The sequence below is a fragment of the Ochotona princeps genome, chromosome 10, assembly GCF_030435755.1.
Source record: "Ochotona princeps isolate mOchPri1 chromosome 10, mOchPri1.hap1, whole genome shotgun sequence".
NCBI classification, from domain to species: domain Eukaryota; kingdom Metazoa; phylum Chordata; class Mammalia; order Lagomorpha; family Ochotonidae; genus Ochotona; species Ochotona princeps.
The window spans coordinates 65859553-65881484 of record NC_080841.1 but is presented as its reverse complement, the minus strand read 5'-3'; the positions used below and the strand labels follow the sequence as shown (position 1 = coordinate 65881484).

At 40.0% G+C, this 21932-nt stretch overlaps 1 protein-coding gene across 3 annotated transcripts in view; it reads left to right on the top strand.

The window, feature by feature from the left end:
* The window catches only part of WDR37 (WD repeat domain 37), a 79033-nt gene that overhangs the window by 37654 nt on the left and 19447 nt on the right, over positions 1–21932 (top strand). For all 3 annotated transcript variants that reach the window (XM_058669540.1, XM_058669542.1, XM_058669539.1), the window contains exons 8-11: positions 3927–3971; positions 5976–6052; positions 14882–15122; positions 17690–17831. In XM_058669540.1, the coding sequence (XP_058525523.1) occupies positions 3927–3971; positions 5976–6052; positions 14882–15122; positions 17690–17831 (505 nt within the window). The remainder of the gene's footprint in view (positions 1–3926; positions 3972–5975; positions 6053–14881; positions 15123–17689; positions 17832–21932) is intronic.

The following is a 21932-nucleotide window of genomic DNA, read 5'->3' as shown; positions in this document are numbered from 1 at the left end:
CTACTCTGGCAATAATTTTCTTTTATAAACATTGAAGGTATTCTATTTTATTTTTGCAGTGTCTCAGGTTAATACTAAATTTAATGCTATTTTGAATTTTTGTCCTTTGTAAGGGAACAGATATTTCTATTCCCCACCTCCCCTCCTTTTTAAAATTTGCTTATGGACTTAAAAAAAAATTGCTGCACATTCAGTAAGATTTTTCGGTCTGGAAAAGTTAGGTACTGAGAAATTGTCATGTGGTTCCTGTTAATGAGATATTAGACCTTGTAGATTTTTCTTTTGATGTGATTTTTTTCTCTTTTGTATCCCACTTTTTTTTCTTTTATAATTTTCTGAACTTTATTCTTCAGCCTTTTGATTAAAAAAATTGTGCTATCATGGTTTTAGTGTCTTATGTGAGTTCTTGTTCTGTGATGCTTCCCTTTTTAGCATATTCTGCAAAGTCTTCTCTTATCCCTGTAAATATTCTTGGGATGATGGGGTGAAAGTTGTGGCAGCCAGCATGGGTGCTTCCTGGGACTCCAGCTGTTGCCTACACCCAAGATTCTGTGTTCAGGCCATACCTCACTCCTACCTTCTGGAGCACCTGAGTATTTATTTTTGACTTTGTGAACTCTTTATGCAGTATGACCTACATATTGAAAAGTGCTTTAAAAATCAGTTTACATTATTTGAAAGGCAGAGTTACAGAGAGAGAAGGAAAGACAGAGATCTTCCATTCACTGTCACCCCCCAACTCAGTAGCATCCAGAGCTGAGCTGATCTGATGCTGGGAGCCAGGAGCTTCTTCTGAGTCTCCCACGTAGGTACAGAGGCCCAAGCACTTGTGCTATCCTCTTTTATTTTCCCAGGCTGTAAGCAAGGAACTGGATGCGAGGTAGAGCAGCTGGGGCTCAAACTGTGTGGGTATCACACACAGATGATTGACATGATATGCTGTGTGCTATGCTGACAATGAGACCTCTAGGGTTGAAGTGTTGGTTGTGGGATTTTATCTGTGTTTTACATTGTTGTATAGTATATTAATTTCTATAGTTCATTTGGGTATTCACAGTTTTAGCTATTATGAATAATTAGGTTTGCAGCTCTTACTTGAGTTTCTTGAAGCACATGCACATGCACACACACCCTCCCGCTAACCATTTATTTTTGCTGAACGTGTTAAAATGGAGTTGCTTAGAGTACACAGTATCAGCAGGTGCTTTGAGAGCAGTTTCCAGAATGTTTCTTTGTACTTCCTAGGCTCTGATTGTGCCTAGTGCACTGTGAATTTGAGTTGCCGCATGATCTTGTCTGACGGTACATACAGATGTTTCAGCATTAGCATTCTAGTGCCAAGGGTGTTGTCCTTTAAGGATTTACCTCATAGGCTGTGAACTTTCAGTATATCTTGTAGTGTTCTCAGCTTTTTGGCTCTTGGAAGCTGCTCTTTGTATGGTTTTTGTTCCCTTTCTCTTCTGCCCACAGTACTGTGCCTGGCTCACTTCATTGCTGCGTTTTCTGAGGGATGGGAGCTCCTCAGCTCCTGGCTATCCCTTGGTGACTAAGCTCCTATTACTGCCTTTTTGTCTGTTGAGCATATGGCAAGTCCCAAACTGTGTACTTGGCTTCCAGCTTGAGCTCTGTGTGCTGGGAGAGGCAAGCTGGGGAGTTGTGAGCTTAACCAGCGCTGCTTCCTGGTCCCTTGCTGACCTTAGTAGTGTGACTGGATGATGATGGTCGTCTTGGTTCTTGTCTCACTTCAAAGAAGAATTTCCATGCAAATGTGGACAGTGAGCAAAACAAGATTTTATTGAAGTGAGAAGCCTCCTGCTTCAGCAAGCAGGAGAGGGTTTCAAGGGAGGAGTTGCCCCCGTAACATGCAGTTTCTATAATTGATCCAGTAGGAGAGTTGAATGAGTCCTCATACAAGCGGTTTGATCTTAGCAAGAAGTTTCTTCATATTTTTGAGTCTCGCTCTTTTTGGTCCGATTTCCTTTCTTCACTGTGGTTGATTGTACCCCTTTCCATGTTCTCTTAACTATTTACCATCACCCATCTAGTTTTCTGGCTTCAAGTATTTGGTTGATGTTACTTTGCTCAATGTCTGTTGTAGATTTGTGAGTATTTTATTTAGTATCTATTCTCCTGCATTTATGGAAGTTTCAAGAGAGAATAGAGATGCTCCTGTTTCCAGCACCATTTTTGTATTGTTTTTATCCCTGCCTTATGTACTCAGAACTTCATTTGCATTTTTATGATGAGAGATGTTTTGATTGCTAACTAAATTTATGGAAACCAAGGGAATAGTTAAAGTAACTGAAATTTCTGTAGTCAATAAAACTCACTAAAAAGATAGTCTTGATAGTATATCCTTTTTTCTTTCCCTTTCCCTCGGGGATCCTCTGAATAAAATACCCAATAGAATACCAACAGATTGTCTCTGCTGTCCTCTGAGAAAATACAAATCATGAGATTTGCAGTTGCTCTTCCTGATCCTCTTAAGGGATTGTTGTTTTATTTATTCTTCTTGCCAAAATTTTAAATGAAATTGAGGCAGTAATATTGTCTTTTAGTAGTAAAAGTAGTTCATTTTTATCATTACTTATTGCTTAACAGGTATATATAATTTCACCAATTTTTCCTTAGTTATCTGTATTTTGATGTTACTAATAAAAGAACATCTAACATTTTTCATTTAGTTCTGCAGAAAAATGCTAAGTAGCTAACTAAATTTCATTAAAAGAGAACTTACTTTAGCTGGGTAAAATTTTCTGTATGTTCTCTATAGGGAGCATACATTTTCTTTTAAAGGTATGGAAGGAGGTTTGGAATTTGCTAGAGTGACTTGAACTCACCTCCTGTGTCAGACTGACTGACAGTCCTGTTTGAATCCTAAGTGGGTAGGGTGGACTCATGATCAGGTTAGTATGTGGACCGTCCCGCCAAGCTGTGTGTGGCTGTTTATGTGCTCATGCTTACTGTCATGTTGAGCACACATTATGTTATCCCAGATGCAGTAAAAGTAGGAAAACATGGGAGGATGAGATGCTGGACAAGAATGAGTGTTGAGTTTGTCATGCTTAAGCTGTTTCTTGCTGTGCCACGACCCACGTCAGTGTACTAGTTTGAGACCCAGCTACTCTGCTTCTGAAAGTCAGTGTGCTTGGGAAAGCTGTGGAAGGTGGCCCACGTGCTTGGGCCCCTGACACCCATGTTGGAGACGCAGATGGCGTTCCTGGCTTCTGGCTTCGACCTAGCTGGTACCTGGCTGCTGTGGTCATTTGGGAAATGTGCCAGTAAATGGAAGATCTCTTTGTCTCCCTCTGTCTATTTGTATCTCTGCCCTTCAAATAAACAAGTGTTTAAAAATTAAAAAGGAGTATGAGAACTTAGATAACCTTTCCTACATTCCTCGTTTTCTCTCATTGACACATCTGGGTAATGAAATGGGAAGGTAAAAATAGCTTGACCAGCCCAGTTCCAGTTCATCTCCCGGGCTGGGGTTTCTACTGGACATAGGAAAGATTGAGATTTCTGGGAAGGAAGAGTGGGTGGGCTTGTGACCAATTGGGTAGCCAATAAAAGCAACGTTCACACCATCACTTGTCCTTGCTTGTTGTTGCAGTTACGTTTTCTTCCTTTTTTTACGTTTGCTTTTTAAATCCTGATTTATTTTTAACTTTAAATGATTGTAGAAAGATGATTAATATATTTTTTCTGTTTGTCTTATAATTTAACAATGTGTTAATTTATACTTCAGTTATTTTTATTGTACTTCTAACTTAAGCCTTTATCCATAGTTTAATTGAATGGGAGGATCTAATATTGAACTATCATAGTTCTTTTCATTTTTGACTTTGTAATGTATGTGATAACTAATAAATATTAATAACATGTTTTTGTTACTTTAAACCTGTCTTTGTAATATTTTTATTTTGCAGTAAATTCTATAAAATTTCATCCCTCAGAGCAGTTGGCTCTCACTGGTATGTTGATTTTTTTCTTTACTGAACAAAATTATTGGTAGTCTTAAAACAATTCTAAATACTTCTTTACCAGTAGCATCAGAATTATCTGTGGCTTTTAGGAAAGTTAGGTAACCTTTTTAAGGCATTTTATGAGTTAAGTCAGAAATGAATAGAGAGTAGTATTTTTTAAAACCAACAGTGAATTGGCAGTTAGATTAAGTTGAATTATGATGAAATCAAAATGTATGTTGTTGAAATCTTTAAGCATTTTGTTATTGCCTGTGATAGTTCACAGTGGATTATAATACAGTTCTTTGATTACCTACATCTGAAATGAATAAAAAATAATATTGAAATAAAACAGTTTGTTAAAGTTAGCATTTTCATGCCTTTCCAAATAACTTGTATAAGCAATAATAGCTTATGACACAATTTTATCTTGTAGTTTTACAAACAGACCTTCTTTATTGCTTCTAAAGGGTAGCCTCATTGTACTGAGGATCTGGCCTATAAAATTGCCATACCACTGTGGCTGGTTCTGTGGTGGTTTGGGAAAGTTGGTGATATTCTTGAAAGGGAAATATAGACTTTCAGTAGACCAGAGCTTAGCAAACTCTTTCTGTAAAGGATTAGATAATTAATAGTTTCATCTTTGTGGGCCATATCGTTTCTGTCACCACACAGTTCTGGTGTTACACTATGGTAGGGAAGCGGAGAATGGGAAATGAAAGAAGTAGCTCTGTACTAGTAAACTTTATTAAAGTGGGTGGCTGCTTGGACTTGGCATATGGGCCAGCTTGTTAGGATAAGGGAAGAAAATTGATAATTCAGTGTTTTGTGCAGGTGGAATTGTTTAAGCAAGGAGCTCAACCAAAAGTACTTTCAATGTGTGATATACAGAGAATTTTTGGTCAGATAATTTTTATATATGAGAGCAGTATGGTGGGTAGGATAACCTGAGAGTTATTTTAACAGGCCTAGAACATTACCAGTTAATTTATGCTTAAGTAAATATTTGAAGATTAAAGTAGGCAAAACATGTGAATCTTATTAAATTGATGGATTATTTTCTAATTCAACAGTGGCAGTTGAATTTGTCCACATTCAAACCAAAGGAGGGCAGAAACCATGAAGCATTTTAAAAATGTAACTAAGAGAAACTTTGAAATAGATTATAACTGGGAATACAAGAAAAAGAAGAGAGAGACTAGTTGCTGGATCTTATGTTGATTTGGAGAGAAATTGGTTAATTCAGAGCAATAAATTCCTATCTTTCTTTTTTTTTTTTGTTTTTTTTTTTTTATTTTTTTTATTTTTACTTTTATTACAAAGTCAGATATACTGAGAGGAGGAGAGATAGAGAGGAAGTGGGGCTGCCGGGATTAGAACCAGCAACCATATGGGATCAAGGCAAGGACCTTAGCCACTAGGCCACGCTGCCAAGCCCAATTCCTATCTTTCTTAAGAAGTGTACCAACATCAACAACTATTGACTTCTTTAGGGAACCTGTGAGGGTGAGACATGACCATTGTGTTATACCTGAGGCCCTGTCATGCTTCCCTTTGTCTTTCCATTTCTGAGTTAAGACATTTTGTTATCACCTTTGATTGGTGAACAGAGAGAACCAAGAAGGCAGCACAGATAGATCCCACTTAATAGGTTCTGGCAAAATTGTAAGGTTATATCCATGTTAAAGTTGTGAAAGAATTTTCATTTATTTAGTTTAGGTAGGTAAAAAATAAAACTTCCTGTTTGTAAATTTTCTCTGTACCTGCATAATTTTTAGCCTGAAATGAAAGGGGAAATACTATTACACATAAATATCTTAATTTTGTACATTTACTCTATTCTCTTTAGCATCAGGCAGTTTTAAAAAATAGCTGTTTTAATACAGCATATTTTACTAACTGACCATTATGTTTACAAAGTCTTATTGATGCTGCTTAGCCAGACCATAGCAAGGAATGCATTGTATGCGTAGTATGCACGTTGGGTAATTTTCCTCTGATTTCTCTCTTCAGCTTCTGGAGATCAGACTGCTCATATTTGGAGATATGTGGTACAGCTGCCAACACCTCAGCCTATTGCCGACCCTAGTGTAAGCACATTTAATTACCCTGGAAACTCAACATGGGCTAAGCTTGCAGGATTCTGGATATTTGCAAATTTTAGAATAAATTTATTTCTGCTAAAGACTGACTTGTTTGTATTCTGTCATCAATTCATACTTTAAAACATTAAATCCCAGTGTTTCTGTATTTGGAGATGGGGCCTGGAAGGAAGCAGTTAGGGTTAAACAAGGTCGTGAGCATATGTCCCTGATCCAGTGGAATTAGTGTCCTAATCAAAGATAGCAGAGAGCTCGCTTCATACTTATCTGTACCTTGTGTAATAAGATTTCATTAATCAACCATCCATAACAGACTGTTTATTAAAAAAAAAAAGCTATCAGAGAATTTGTCCTTCCTCTGCTACTCTCTCGTCCCCTCAGTTCCTGTTCTCTCTCCAGTAGCCATGTGAGGACAAAGTGAGAGGGAGGCCAATTCCAGGCCAGAGAAGAGCTCATGAGCAGCTCAGTTGTTAGGAACCTTGATCTTGGGTGTCTGACCTGCACTGGGAGAAAGTACATTCTGGTGTTTTTCAGTAGCCCAGTCTATGGTAGTTTGTTATGACAACCCAAATTGACTAGGATGGATTTAGGTACTGAAAGGTGTTGATGTAAGCAACACAAAAAAATGTGGAAATGGCTTTGGAATGAGGTATTGGGTAGAAATTGGAGGCGTTTTGAGGTTTGCGACAGGAAAGTCTCAGAGTACTATGAATGTATTGTTAATAAGAACGATTGTAGTAAAGCCAGATTAAAGGAAATTTAGAGAGAAAGCTTCTGTTATCTTACAGCTATACCTGTAGCATAATGAAGAGAATGTGGGTAGAACATGTGGGTGTTAAAGATTGTTCTAGTTTGGTGTCTTAAGGAAATGAAGAAATGAACTCTGGAGGGAAGTCCATTCTTGTTAGCAGAAGTGGTAGAAAGTGTAGGTGAACTCTGTTCTGTTTTAGAAGAGGTAGAAATTGCAAGCAGTGACCTTGGTTATTTAGCTGAGAAGATTTCAAAGGAAAACGTTGAAGCTGTGGCCTGACTTCTCATAAATTCAAAAGGGAGAGAAATAAATTGTTAAGAATAACAACTTGAAGATTTGGGAAATTCTCACCCTATTCATATTGCAAAAAATGATAAAGCTTATTCTGAAGAGAACACTAAGGATATAGCTGATCAAGCATTTCTTAAGGAGGTTAGTGTAGGTATGAACCATGAATTGAACCAGCTACCTTAGTAGAAGCCAGGAGTAGAGATGGGGTTATACCTCCAGCTGTGGGAGGAGACAGAAAATGGATTGAAAGGAAGGAAGACTATCAGACTGCTGGGATTCCTCAGCTTTGGAAAATAGAGCTCTCTGGCTATGACTAAGTGACATTCTTTAAAGAGGAGAGATAGGACCCTGCAAATGATTCATATATTAGCAGGGCTAACACTACCACCATAGCAGGCAGGATTGGCTGCTCTTCTGGTTAGAAGGATGAAGCTTGTTTGATTGCAAGGAGTCAGAGTGTCTTAGCCCAGAACCTTAGGGATGGTAGTGTCTAGCCAGGTATTAGGGTCTGGAGAGTAGAGCATTTGGGCCAAAGGGAATTATTCTCAAACTTTGATAACAAAAGGTTAGTTTGCATCATTAAGATTTTGAGTTGGCTTGATACCTGTCACCTATTCTCTCTTTTTTTTTTGCTGCTTGAGTGGGAATTGTCTGTTATTGCCTGTCCAGTCATAGTTTGGAAACATAAGTTGTTTATACGGTCACTGTAGTGCCAAGAGGCTCTTTTTTGGGGGGCCTAGAATGAGTTTTACATCTGGGATTATTCCATACACTGGATTTAGTGATATTTTTTGAGACTTTGGATTTTATCAACTGGGGTTGGTGTTGGAATGAGTTAAGACTTTTGTGACTTTTGGGATGGAATGTATGAGGATGCTTCAAAAAGTTCATGGTAAAGTAAGATTAAAAGATAACATTTATTTTGGTATGAAACTTTGAAATCCATGTATAGTTTTTTTGTTATTTATTTTCCATGAACTGTCTGAATACTCCTGTATTTTGCTATGCAAAGGCGTGATTTTGGAGGACCAAGGAATGCCCCCCAAATTCATAATTAAAATAAAAAAGATTTGATTCAAAAATCAGAAAGATGGGACCTTGATCGCATTGGGTTAGAGTGCATAGAAGAAGAGATGTCTGGATGTGTTTGCCCTTTCTGTCCCTGTCACATAAGAACCAGCCAGGAAGCATACTTACCAGAAGCTAAATTGGTTGAGACTTTCATCATGGACTTCTATTCTGTCTTTAAAGACCTTGAAAGAATAAATTTCTGTTGTTTAAGCTACTTGGTCTGTGGTATTATGCCAGCCTAAGCTGGCTAAGATAAGATCTTATATATATGTGTATATTTTAGCTTTAGCCTTCCTTTGCATGAATATTAAGCATCTTCTTTTCCTTTCTGTAAATATTAAGCATCTTCCTTTCCATAAATATTCAACATCATTCATTCCTTTAGGTTTTATCTTTGTTTCATAGTGCTTTATTATTTAATATTAGACATTTACCTCTTGGAGATTTTTATTTGACAGTTATGGCATAATTTTTATGTGTGTGTATTATAATTTCTAAAAAAGATTTATTTAGTTTTGTTGGAAATGCAGATTTACAGAGAGGAGAAGAGACATAGAGAAAGATCTTCCATCTGCTAATTTACTCCCCTGGTGGCTACAATGGCCGGAGCTCAGCTGATTTGAAACCAGCAGTCTCTTCTTGGTCTCCCACACGGGTGCAGTGTCCCAAGGCTTTGGGCCGTCCTCTGCTGCTTTCCCAGGTCACAAGCAGGGAGCTGGGTGAAAGATGGGACTCCTGGGATGTGAACTGGTATCCTGATGGGGTGCCAGTGCTGCAGGCAGAGGACTACTTTGCCATCGCACCGGCCCAAACAAATAGTTTTTGGAGGTGGAAAAATATTGTGCTGTAGTTAAAAACACTGAATAGTTGACTGAAATATTAAGCTAACTGAATTTTCTTCTTTATTACTTTTCTAGCATTGGCCATAGGAACTTTTCATTATCACCACTGGATTTTGGGGGTCATGTTGCGGGGTTAGGGAGGTCATCCTGAATTAACAGTGAGCCTGTGTTATTTGCTGTGATTTGGTTGTAGGTTAATTCTTGTATCCTGGAGCCCTAATAGGTTCAGTGAGCACTAAGTTGTATCAAAAAACAGTAAAAATTATTTGCTGTGACTTGCTCTGCCAGGGAATAGATGCCATACATCTTTAATTATCGCTGAATACAAATAATTCATCCTGGATAGAGGGAGATGCATTTTATAAGTTTTGCTTTGCCTGTCTTGGCTCAGAGTTGCTTAGCAGTTCCAATCCTAGGCTTTAAAATAAACTTGAATCCGCTAAAGTCTTGAATTAGTAAACTTTCCAGCAGATGTTTTCTTTCTTAGTTGCATGAGTGAGTTTTATTTGACATCCACAATGTGTTACTGGAGAAGTATTTGGGCGGTATGATGGAAATGGATTTAGATTACCAACTAAATAACTGTCATATACTGTGTGATATTGAGTCATTCATTTAAGTAGTAGTGTTAATTTTTCCATTTAAAAGTGAAGATTGGAAGCAAAGTGGCTGCTAGTGGCTGTTGCTACATTGGGTATGACATTGGTGCAGTAATTCTTTTATTGGCAGACTGCTAGTACTCAGCAGAATGTTCATAGTATTAAAATGGCAATTCTTGTATGATCTATTAAATGTTGTCAGTAAAAACAATTAAAATTAAATGGATTATCTTTAAGGTGGTAAAAATACATACAAATAACTTCTTATTAAGCTCCTGCATTTGTAGAATTAAGGCCAGAGTGTATACATATTTTTTAGTATAGGACTTTCCATAGTTTACACTGTGAAATTCCTTTAATACCTCTGTAAAGTCCTGAGTTTGTTTCACCTTTTGGAACATAGAGCCTGAATCAGGAGCTCCGGGTTCTCTTCCAAGTCCTCAGCAGATTATCCTCTTCCCACTACCCCCACAAACACACATTCCCTCTCCAGATCAAGCACGCAGTCTTATTATTATTGTAATTATTATTATTTATTGGAAAGTAAGGTATACAGAGAGGAGGAGAAATAGAGAAGAAGATCTTCCGTTTGATGATTCACTTCCCAAAGTAGCTGCAATGGCCAGAACTGAGCCAATCCAAAACCAGGAGCCAGGATCTTCCTCTTGTTCTCCCATGCGGGTACAGGGTCCCAAGGCTTTGGGCCGTCCTCGACTGCTTTCCCAGGCCACAAGCAAGGATCTGGATGGGAAGCGGACCTGCCGGGATTAGAACCAGTGCCTGTATGGGATCCTAGCATGTGCAAGGCGAGGACTTTAAGCTACTAGGTTACCAGGCAAGGCCTGAGCAGTCTTAATCCTAAACCCCTTAGATGTTTCCTTTGTGAGGAAGTAGCTCTGTTTTTATGCCTAGCTGTTTTATTTCTATCAGTAACATTTAATGAAGAGCCTATTGGGTTTACTGCTGTGTTAGGACTACAACAATTAATAAAAGTGTGAGAAAGCTTGGAATTGTCTTAGACACATCCTTTTATCTTGCACCGCCCACATTTAGTCTTTCATCCATGAAATCTTAGATTATGATCATCTACTTACCTCCGACTTCATGATACCATTTCTGCACCGCCAAACCAGAGGTCTCCATTGAACACCCCACAGGGTGCTCTTGGGGTCATCAGCTAGAATGTTGGACACAAGACATAGTGTCAGATATCAGAACTTGCACCCTTACAGCTTTAGCCCTGGCTAACCACTCATGTACCTGTTCATCAAGACTCCAGACCATGGAACTCTGGAATTGTGCCCTTTCTGCCTGCCCAGAGAGCAGCACAGGTATAAGGGAATAGGATTCTTCAGGAGCAGCCCTGGGATCTGAGAAACGGTCCATTCTGAGCTCCAAGCGTGTGCCAGGGTTAAGAATCAGGCCCAGGACCACCACTGTGCTTTTCCATCGATACTTGTGCAGAATGTAGAGTTCCTCTCAGTGTAGATGTAGCTACCTGTCAGAGGTTGTTTATACCTTGAGCATCATGTGTTGGGAGCAAAGCTCATTTTTCGGTAGATGGAAAGGGTTTTCTCACTGCTTTACTGTTCTCCATCTTCTCTTAGCCAGATCAAGGTCACTGCAGTCACATCATAACCAGGTTCCCTGCATCAGGTCTGGTTGCCCATGTAGTCGCTTTCTCTTACTCCATCAGGAGTCATTTGCTAGGATACACATGCATCATTTTAGTGGTTCCTTTTGCCTTCCAGATAAATTCTAAAGCACTTTCCTTTCGTTGCTTTGCACAGCCTACTCTGAGTACCCTGATTTGAGCTGTCTTTGCCAGTCTTTTTGTTTTTTCAAGGTTTATTTATTTACTGGAAAGTCTGTTACATACATATACAGAGAAAGAGAAAGAGATCTTCCATCTGCTGGTTAAATTCCCAGTGGCTGCAATGGCCATGCTGAAGCCCAGGAATCTGGAACTTCTTTAGATCTCCCATGTATGTGCAGGGGTCAAGCAACTTGGGCCATCTTCCAGTTCTTTTCCAGGTACATTAGTGGTTAGTAGACTGGGAAATGGAGCATCTGGGATTTGAACCAACACCTGTATGGGATGCTGGTGCCATAGGCACCTGCTGTGCCATATACCCATTGCCAACTTTTCTAGCTTTATTTTTCATTACTTTCTTCCCTACTCCATCCCAGGCTGAACTGCTGATACAGTCATGCACTCATCAAATTCTCCCTTTCTCTTCTTTTTCTATGTTGTCTCCTTCTCAAGCCAGCTCCCAGATCGTGTTCCTTCATGTGTTGGTCCCTTAACGATAAAGCATTCTGCAGTTCTATGTACCATTTAGGATAATCTGAACTGGCTATAAGTCCTTGGACAATCATTGTTTATGTTTTACTTTGTCATTAGGTTGTAAATCATTTATCCCTGTTGAAACCTCAACTGGTTGAATCTCTTTCCTGCTGTACCTTTCCTGTACCTAAGCTGTGAGCACCCTGCTGACTGTCCCTATGAGTTGGTGACCTCTTCTGATGGCTAGCAGGCCCTGTATGGCAACACAGTCTTTGCACTTTACCCTGCTTCCTCCACCCTCTTTGTAACCTTCCAGCTGCAGTGTTTGCAGTAGAAGCAGTTGGAGAGAACTTCCATTCCCTTCTCCCTTCCAGAGGCATATGTTCATGGCACCAGCTAATGAGGACTAACCTAGCCCCCTGTCATGAAGGTCCTCTCTTCTGTCCTCATAGATGTTGCTCCTGAAATGATTTCTTCTGTCTTGCATCATCAAACTGTCCGCTTTTTAGGTTCTTCCTGATACCGCATATTTGTCCCACAGCTTCTTAAGATCCATCACCTCATTGACTTGCTTGTGATGACAATCTTAACAATTGTCACCTGTGCCCTTTTGCCTGCGAAGATACCTTCTCTCCAGCCAGCTTTGTGTCCCTGCCCCTCTGCTGGGTCTTGATCTTCAATATCCGCTCCATGTTATCTACCCAGTTTCAAGCCACTTTTTATGTGCCTTAATTAAATTGATTACCATTGCTCTCTCTTTTACATACACCTTATTTCTATTGTTTTCTTCCTTTATCTTTGCTATTATTGTCTAGATCTCCTGCACTCCAAACTTCTGGATATCTGATGCTCCCCCAGTCACCTGTGTGAGTCTCTTCTCACACCTACCCTCTCTTCTCTTTAGGCCTTCACCTTCCTGATACTCTACCTTCTGTCTTGCATGTGGATCTGCTCTCCTGGCTGGCTGCCTGCCTGCATGCATGCTTGCTTGTTCAGTACTCAGACTTTCAGGACCTTCTGTTGCTTGTGACCCCCAGATTTCCATACTGTCTTTGACTCCTTTTTGACTTTTTGACTTTCTGACTTTTGTAGCCATCTGCCTTGTTTATCATGCCCTGCTTGGATATCTCATAAATGTCACAAGCTAATATATTCAAAATTGTGTTCTGGATGTCTCCTCTGTGCGCTTCTGCTTATGTTACTCATCTTAGGAAATGTGAGCATCATTCAGCGAGTGGTTTAGGCCATAGAGCTGTAAATTGTGAATTCCTTTTTCTCATATTCCGTGTGGAAGTTGGCCTATCAGCAAGTCCTGACGGTTACATGGAGGATGCTTTAATTCTGCCTTTTCTCCCACCTCCATTACCACCACTATTCAACTTGCAATCTCTTACCTGTGTGTATTTCTGTACTCTGTTGATATCCACCTATTGTTTCCTGGGGCTACAGTGATAAAATATCACAGGCTGGGCAGCCGAACGAGTAAATTTATGTTCTTGTAGTCCTGGAGACTGGAAATCCAAGATTCTTGTGTGTTAGCAGGGTTGGTTTCTCTGAGACCTCTTTCTTTGGCTTGTAGCTAGCTTCACCCTGGGTGCTCATTTCATCTTTCCTCTCTTAATTGCTTCTTATATAAGGGCATGAGTAATTTTAACTTGATTACATCACTAAAGACCTCCTTTCATTTTCTTCTTCAGCATAAACCAAATTGTATCACATCCTTGGCAAAAGCTGTTGATTTTTCATCATGGTATAAAATCAGAATCCTTTCCATCTTCTACCAGGTTTTATGCAAGCTATTTCCCAGATGATACCTCACATTTCACTTCTGACAGCTGTGTAGCCCCTTGCACTATGCCCAGTACACAACTGGCAGGCTTGGTCTAGTGCACAGGCACCTTGTACTTGCTTCCTTCGCTTGGGAGGCTGTTCCCTTCTGTGTTTTGTGCCTTTCTCCAGGGTTTCCTCATGTTCTGATCCTCAGTATTAAGCAGCTGCAGCCTAACTTATGTTTTCTTCTTTCTTGGTGTTTATTACCAACTGGTTTTGTATAAATATATATAATATATTTATTTATTTAAGTATATAAATATATACTACTTATATATATATTTATAACATATTTATTGTGTAAATAAATATATCTGACATATTTCTTACGGTATGTACATATCATTCCCATGCATGTTTATGTACATGTGACATTTAATAATGTATGGTTGACCATGACTTACCCATCCTGTATACTGCCATACTTAATTCTGGTGAATGTGTTTGTATATGTGGTTTTTCTTCTTTGCTAGAAGTAATACTCTCTGGGTAGGGATTTTGCCAGTCATATTTAATTCCAGCATTCTTGCCACCTGAAAGTTTGACAGCTATTACAGGCACCACCTATCACTCCTCTGTTATCTGGGACCTGACACATTATAAGCATTTGATTGATATTTGTTGAATGAATGGAAAATTTTCTTGAAAAGTTGAAGCCTATGCTGTTAATTTTAATTATCCTTGGCTTTTGACAGAAGAATCCATTGATACTGTAAAAAATTGTAGCAATAGAATTTTAAGTTATCTTAAACAGGCATTAGAGAATTAATGTCTTTTTTTACTGTGGTAAATTATTGGCTTCTAATTGCATTCCTTTTGTTTTATATTACATTTCTAGTAATAAATGGTGAAAACTTAAAATGTTGAAAATATTTTTTCAGTGTTTTGTCACTTTATTGGTAATGGAAATCAACTATAGTTCATTTGATGTCTTGGTAGCCTTAATTTCTTTTTTAAATTTAGCCTTGAGTTTTAGCCAAGTCATAAAGTTGGAAAAGATTCATTGAGTACCAGTTGGTGCCAAATACTGTACTGTTACTGCTGGGGGTTATAAAAGAGTAGTCTTAGAAAGATAAATTATTGTAGTTATGTCAGAAAAAAAATCTCAGTATTCCCAGAACCTTTTTTTTTTATTTTTAACATTAGCAACAAATATCTGGAGAAGATGAAATAGAGTGCTCTGATAAAGATGAACCTGATATTGATGGAGATGTGTCCAGTGACTGCCCTACCATTCGAGTTCCACTGACATCTCTCAAAAGCCACCAGGGTGTGGTCATAGCTGCTGACTGGCTGGTTGGAGGGAAGCAGGCAGTGACAGCCTCTTGGGACAGAACAGCAAACCTATATGATGTGGAGACATCGGAACTTGTTCATTCTCTGACAGGTACCATGCTTTAAATGTTCCAACTTTATGATTGTGCACTTTGATTGATATTTATATGTTTATGTCTGATCTTGCAAATTATTTACTGGCTAGAACTAACTTTATGCCTGTTGGCTCCTTGATTATCATTTATCAGGTCCTTTTTTTAAAAAAAAATTATTTTTATCTGAAGGGCAGGCTTTACGAGAGAGATTTTATAGCTGCTGTTTCACTTCCCAAATGGTCACAACGGCCAAAGCTGATCTGATCTGATCTGAAGCAGGGAGCCAAGAACCTCTTCTGGTCTGCCACGCAGGTGCAGGGTCCCAAGGACTTGGACTGTTTTCCATTGCTTTTCCAGGCCATAAGCTGAGAACTGGATGGGAAGTGGAGCCGCCGGGACTGGCCCCCCCCACAGGGTGGGGATTAACCCACTGTATCAGAATTCAGCGCTGGCCCCTGGAGTCCTAAACTTATATTTAGAGAAGCTAAACTTATATTTAGAGAACTTAGTTATAACATGTATATCTAGATATTTGAAATCTAGAATATTTATTTGATTTTGTTTTTCCCTGTAGCAAACTTGTACAGACTTAATGGCTTTAAAACAGTAGGGATTGGTTATCTCATGGTTTCCTGGTCAGGGTTTCTGTATTCCTTTTCTCAGGGCCTAGCAGGCTGAGGTGAAGTTGCTGATCTGGCCTCCACCGAGGCTTTCACTCCTCCTCTGAGCTCCTTGCTATTTTGAAGATTCCGTTTCTCTGTTGGTGTGACTGAAGCCTCCACTGTCCTACCAGCTGTTGCAGAAGGACTGATGTGAGCACCACTGGCTGTGCTGGGGTCCTGCTGGTCCCTCCAGAGAAGCCTTTGACTAACTACATGACAGTTTTCTTTCTTGCAGGCTGGTGAGAGCGCTTCTACTGTTCTGATTCTCCAACTTCTGAGAAGGCCTGGACTCTTTGCACGGGTCCACTTAGTTAGGTCCACTGCTTGCCACTGGGACAGATAGAGTTTAGATTAACTCAGTTATTGATTAGGGATCATAATCACATCTGCAAAATTCCTTTCACCCTATAGTAAATAGTAATCACAGCAGATGTATTTCATCATATTAACAGGTTCTGCCTCCAAATATGGTATGTATTTGAGCATGGAGTCTTGGAGATATCTCAGAATTCTATAGTTTTTTTTTTAAATAAAAATATATTTCTTTCATTTTTAATAAGATTTATTTTTATTGAAAAATCAGATTTACAGGGAGGAGAGACAGAAAAGACAGAAAGATCCTACATCTGCTGGTCCACACCCCAAGTGTCTGGTGCTAAGCAGATCCGAAGCCAGGAGCCAGGAGCTTCTTCCGGGTTTCCTGTTGGCTGTCCTGCAGCGATGGACTTGGTGCACGGTGCCAGAGATTAACATAAAAACACGTGTGCACTACCGACTGATGATCAATAGCCACAGTTTATTAACAGCATCAGATTTTTAAAAGAAGGTTGTTGGTGTAGGCGTTCAGGGAGCAGGGGCTCGAGCCATTTACGTTTCAGCAGTAAGGGACAGTCTCCCAATACACAGCTTGTTTACCTAGCAGGTCTTTTATCTAAACCTGTGAACCAGGAGGTTTCCTTTCATTCATCTCCATACCAGCTGCTCCTGGTGCCTTCAGGAGGAATTGCTGCTAGCTCTGGTTTTGCATGGCGAAAGATTCACAATGTCCTACAGTTTCCCTTGTTGGTACAGCATCCCAAGGCCTTGGGCTATCCTCAGCTGCTTTCCCAGGCCTCAAGCAGGGAGCTGGATGGGAAGTGGAGCATTCAGGACACAAACTGGCACCCATATTGGATTGTAGTGTGTACAAGGCAAGGACTTGAGCTTGCCACTAACTAGGCTACCACGCTGGGCCCAGATTTATTTATTTTTCATTGGAAAAGCAGATTTATAGAAAGAAGGAGAAACAGAAAGAGCGTCCATCTTCTGGTTCTTTCCCCCAGTGGCCGCAATGGCTGGTACTGAGCCGATCCAAAAACAGGAGCCAGGAGCTTCCTCTGGGTCTCCCGCCTTGGGCCTTCTTCCACAGCCACAAGCAGGGAACTAGAAGGGAATGGAGTAGCCGGGACAGAAACCAGTGCCCACATGGGATCTTGGCACCTGAAGGTGAAGATTTGGCCACTAGGCCATTGCGCTGGGCCTTCTACTCTGTGTTTTGCAAAACTAACGTTTCCTGTATGTTAAAGATTGCATTTTACTAAGGGCCTACAGTATTATATTGCTGTAAGGTATTTTGGAACTAAGTTTTATGTTGTTCACAAACTTAGCCTGTGGATTTATCCAACCTTCTTAACTGTTAGGATGAGGAAATAGATTATACACATGCCTAGTTCCTTGTTTCTTTTAAAAGGATTGCAGTTCGTCCAGCTTCTGAGGAAAAACACATGAATTTACAGGTATTAAGTGATTTCTTTAGATTTACCTTTCTGTTGGATGCTACCAGCAGAATCCATATAAACTTATTTTTTGTGTGTTTTTAAAAATGTTTCACTCCAGTTGTTATCTGCATGTGGGTGATCTGATTGTTTTTATTGTGTTTGTAGGGCATGACCAGGAGTTAACGCACTGCTGCACACACCCCACACAGCGGCTCGTGGTGACCTCCTCCCGGGACACAACCTTCCGTCTCTGGGACTTCAGGGACCCGTCCATTCACTCTGTGAATGTTTTCCAGGGACACACGGAGTAAGTTGCTGTAGTTCAGAAATCTGTCCTTTAACTCTTCGTGTAAACAGCTTTGTGGGGTGACATTAAAATGTAAATATAATCTTAATTTTCAATATTTGCAACTTCATTCTCTTTCAAAATGATTAATTTCTTTCTGAACATTTGGCTACATTTTGGAGATTTCAAAGAATGTAGGAGATTAAGAAAAGACACTGACGCATTCTGAGGACATTGGGAGTTTGGAATGGGGCATTGGGGGAAGAGAATGTAAGAGAAGAATCGAAACACTCTGGGTGTTGTAGCCTGAGTAACTAGGATGGTCATGGAAAACGTTCAACTGGAGCAGTTTGTAGCTGCCTACAAATTATCTTACTAATTGTTTTTAGTCGTTTCTTGTTACTGCATATACTTACAGCATATACTCTGAAAGAAAGATGTGTGCTCTCCCTACCCTAGTGCCCCCAAATACACATAGACCTCAATCTAATTTGTGTCTCTCTGTCCAGCCTTTTGTTACGTACCCTCATGATAAGGATATCTTAACAGAATCCTGTTTTTTTTTCTTTCTTTTCTTCTCTTTTCCTTTCTTTTCTTTTCTTTTTAGAATTCTGGTTTTTTGACAACCTTGTTCTTTTTCGGTTCTGACCCTTCTCAGTCAATCTGTTTAATGACTTGGGGTCACGTAGACCCACCGACTGACCTTCCTTCCTTCCTTTTTAAAGAATTCTTTATTTGAAAGACAGTTATGGCGAGAAAGGAAGAAGGAGAAGTGGGAGATACAGAGAAGGAGACTTTCCATCTGCTGGTTCACCACCCTGCCCCGGGTGGCTGCAGCACTTGGAGTCATGCGAGGCTGATGCCAGTAGCCAGGCATTTCTTTGGGTGCAGAGGTCCAAGCACTTGGTCTGTCTTCTGCTGCTTTTCCAGGTGCATTAGCTGGATTGGAAGTAGAGCAACTGGGACTTCAACTGGTGCCCATTTGGGATGCCAGCGTTGGGGGCGGCTTCAGCACATTAACACCACAGTGCCAGCCCTGATTCTTGTTTTGTCAGTGCCCTGCTTGATCTGTCAGCATTCAGTCATACCTCTTGAATATAGCCCTACCTTTACCTGTGCACTGCTTCCCTTCCAGGCTTTCACGTGTCTCACGTGGGTGACAGTGCTCGTCCTGCTGCTTGCCCTTAACAGCTGCATAAGAACCTGCCCATACTTGGTTAACTGCTTTTGATGTGAATGAGTATTTGTTCATTCATCTCCCTCGAAATATGTTTTAAATGTTTAATGTTACGTGGTTGTATGTTTAATGTCTACTGAAGTTTAAATTTTTGTTTGCATTTGTTTTTGAAATTTAGATTTAACATTCAGAATGTTAGTGAAGTTTTTGAAAGGAAATGGGAGAAAAGTTTTTAAAAGTTTGAAATTGATGAAATAGTATTTGAGTCTGAGGGCCTCCAGGAACAATAATAGTCAGCAATTACAAACATATATTGAGATTTTAATATATGACCAAGAACTTCACATGCATTTAAGAAGGTTCTTGTTTTACTAGCTTGGGTAATTATAACCAGAGTAAAGGAAAATGTGTGTTCTCAGTGGCTGAGCACAGTAGAGTATTGCAGTGGCACTCCTTTATCGCACAGTGTGGGTCCCTCGGAGCTCCATTGGTGTGCTTCTTCTCTTGTCTAGGCCTTTGTCTTGTCTGTTGTGCTTTTTGTGGGGAATATGCCATAGCAGGGAAACAGCTGCTTCCCGGCTGCATAAGCCTGGATGGGATACCCCACATATAGCCAGGTACAAAGGAGACTCAAATGCAGGCATTCCTGTCAGGCAGCATTGCATTCTGCGGGGTGTGGTAGGGGCCTTTACGCTGTACACTGGAGTTTTCAGTGGAGGAACAATGTGGAGTCACATCTAGACAGTCTCATTTCTGAGGCTGCAGATTTTAAGCTTACATAAAACTTACATGAAAAGCAGTAAGAGATGAACACAGATTTTCATCTGCTGCATCACTCCTCAGGTGCCTGCAACAGCCAGGTCTATGCGGAAGTCAGGAACCTGGAATTCAATCTGCGGCTCCCATATCATGTCTGGGAACCAAGCCATTGCACCATCGCCTGCTTTCTCTTTAGCATGTGCCTCAGGAGGGTAGCCAGGACTCAGATCCTGTACACCAGTGTAGGACGTGGGCATTCCAGGAGATGACATAACCACTGTGCCAAAGCACCTGCTGCTCCTCATTGCATTTAAATCCTACGTCCTTTTACCTCTGAGAAGGTTCTTCACCCATTTTTTGTTGTTACTTTTTATGACTTAAGATTTTTCTGTGAGGAAACCAAGCCAGTTCTTTTGTAGAGAGTTGCATGTTTTGCATTTTTTACATGATTTCCTTTTTTGGTGAAAGTCTCTCACAATGATTGTATGCTTTTTGCATCCCATTGGATGCACTTGATGTCAAGTATATTGCTATTGAGTATACTGATTTGTGTCCCTTGGTTAAGGTGTTGTTTGTCAGGTCTCCTCCTGGGAAGTATGCTTTCCAGTTTAAAGTGATTCAGAGACACTGATGAGATATTTACATCTTGTTTCTTAGCATTTTTTCATCTGATGGATTTGAATAGCATTGATGATCCTTGCCTCCATTACTTAGTACATTGAATGTTGCCAAAGGGTATTGTTTCTAATTCTGTTATTCCTTCTGTACTCATTATCTGATACTTTATTTTGAGACACGGATTTGTAGACTTAGTAGTTGTTACCCTTGGTTGTCATTTTATTTCTGGCTCCGAGTTGATTTGACCTTTGTACTTTCCACATGACTCTTCTGTCTTAGTAAGATGCTTTAGACTGGAGAAAGCCAACAGCTTCTTACTGTATTGACTGCTAACTAACCTGTACAAGATCAATAACATTCATTAGAAACTTGAAAAGTGAGTCAGGCAGAAGAGGGTGATGGGTCCGTGTTCCCCTGCCTTGCTCACTGGGTTCCAGGGAGGGCTGAAGTGTTGTGTCCAGAGAGGAGGACAGAATGATCAGGATTTGGTGAGTCCTTGGTGTGTGACATCTTACAGGCTGGATTTGCTGACCTTCACAGAGGCAGGCTGGCATCATCTCTACCGGGCGATCTGCTGAGGGCTGCCTGAGGTGAGAGTGGAGTTTGACTTTAGGGAAGAAATTTAGAACAATCTGTTTTTGCCTTCCAGTCACTTCATAGGGTTTGTTACTTAAAGATCCTTTTGGGTTGCATTCTGACTCTGCTGTTGCCATACTTCATGTGTCTGAAAACTTTTTGTTTTTGTTTTGTTTGATGCAAAATGATGCAGAAATGTTCTTGTAGTAGCAAGAGTTGATGGAACTGCATGTTTCAGCGTTAACAAATGTTTTAACAATAGGTTCTTCGCCATTCCTCTTTGGTTGTGAAGTGTAGGGAATGCTGGTATTGTGTTTAAAATATTTGTGATATATTTTTGCAGCTGATATGTTAATGAAATACTAGTTGGTTTTTAGAGAAATAAACTTATGAGAAATTCAGCTGGCTATGAAGGGGTTCTTATGACATAAAAAATACTTATTTATTTGGAAAACAGAAGGAGAGAGACCAAGACAGACAGATCTTTTATCTAATGGTTCATTCCCCTATTTCCTGTAACAGCAAGGTTGGGCCGTGTGGAAGCCAGGAGCCAGCAGCTCAGTCTGGGTGTCTTCCATGTAGGTGTCGGGTACCCAGGTACTTGAGCCATCACTTCCTGCCTTCCAGGACATACATCAGCAGGAAGCTAGAATCACAACTGGAACTGGAACTTGAGCCTAGGCGCTCCAACATGGGAAGTGTCTTAACTGCTGTGACAAAAACTCACCCCAGGTCCTTATTTTTAATGTTCATCTGTGAGCAAAAAAAGTTTCTGAGTTTTATTTATATTTAAATTAGTCAAGTGGGAACTTAAACATGGAGTGTATATTTCATGGGAATCCTGTCTCCCACCTTTGTCTTCCACGGCATAAATTAATACTTAGAGTCACTCTTCAAAAGTGAGAATAAAGTCTTAAAATAGATATACATATGTACAAGTGCTACTGTTACTCAGGTTATTTAAGTTTTCTCTTAAGTGTGAATTGTCATAC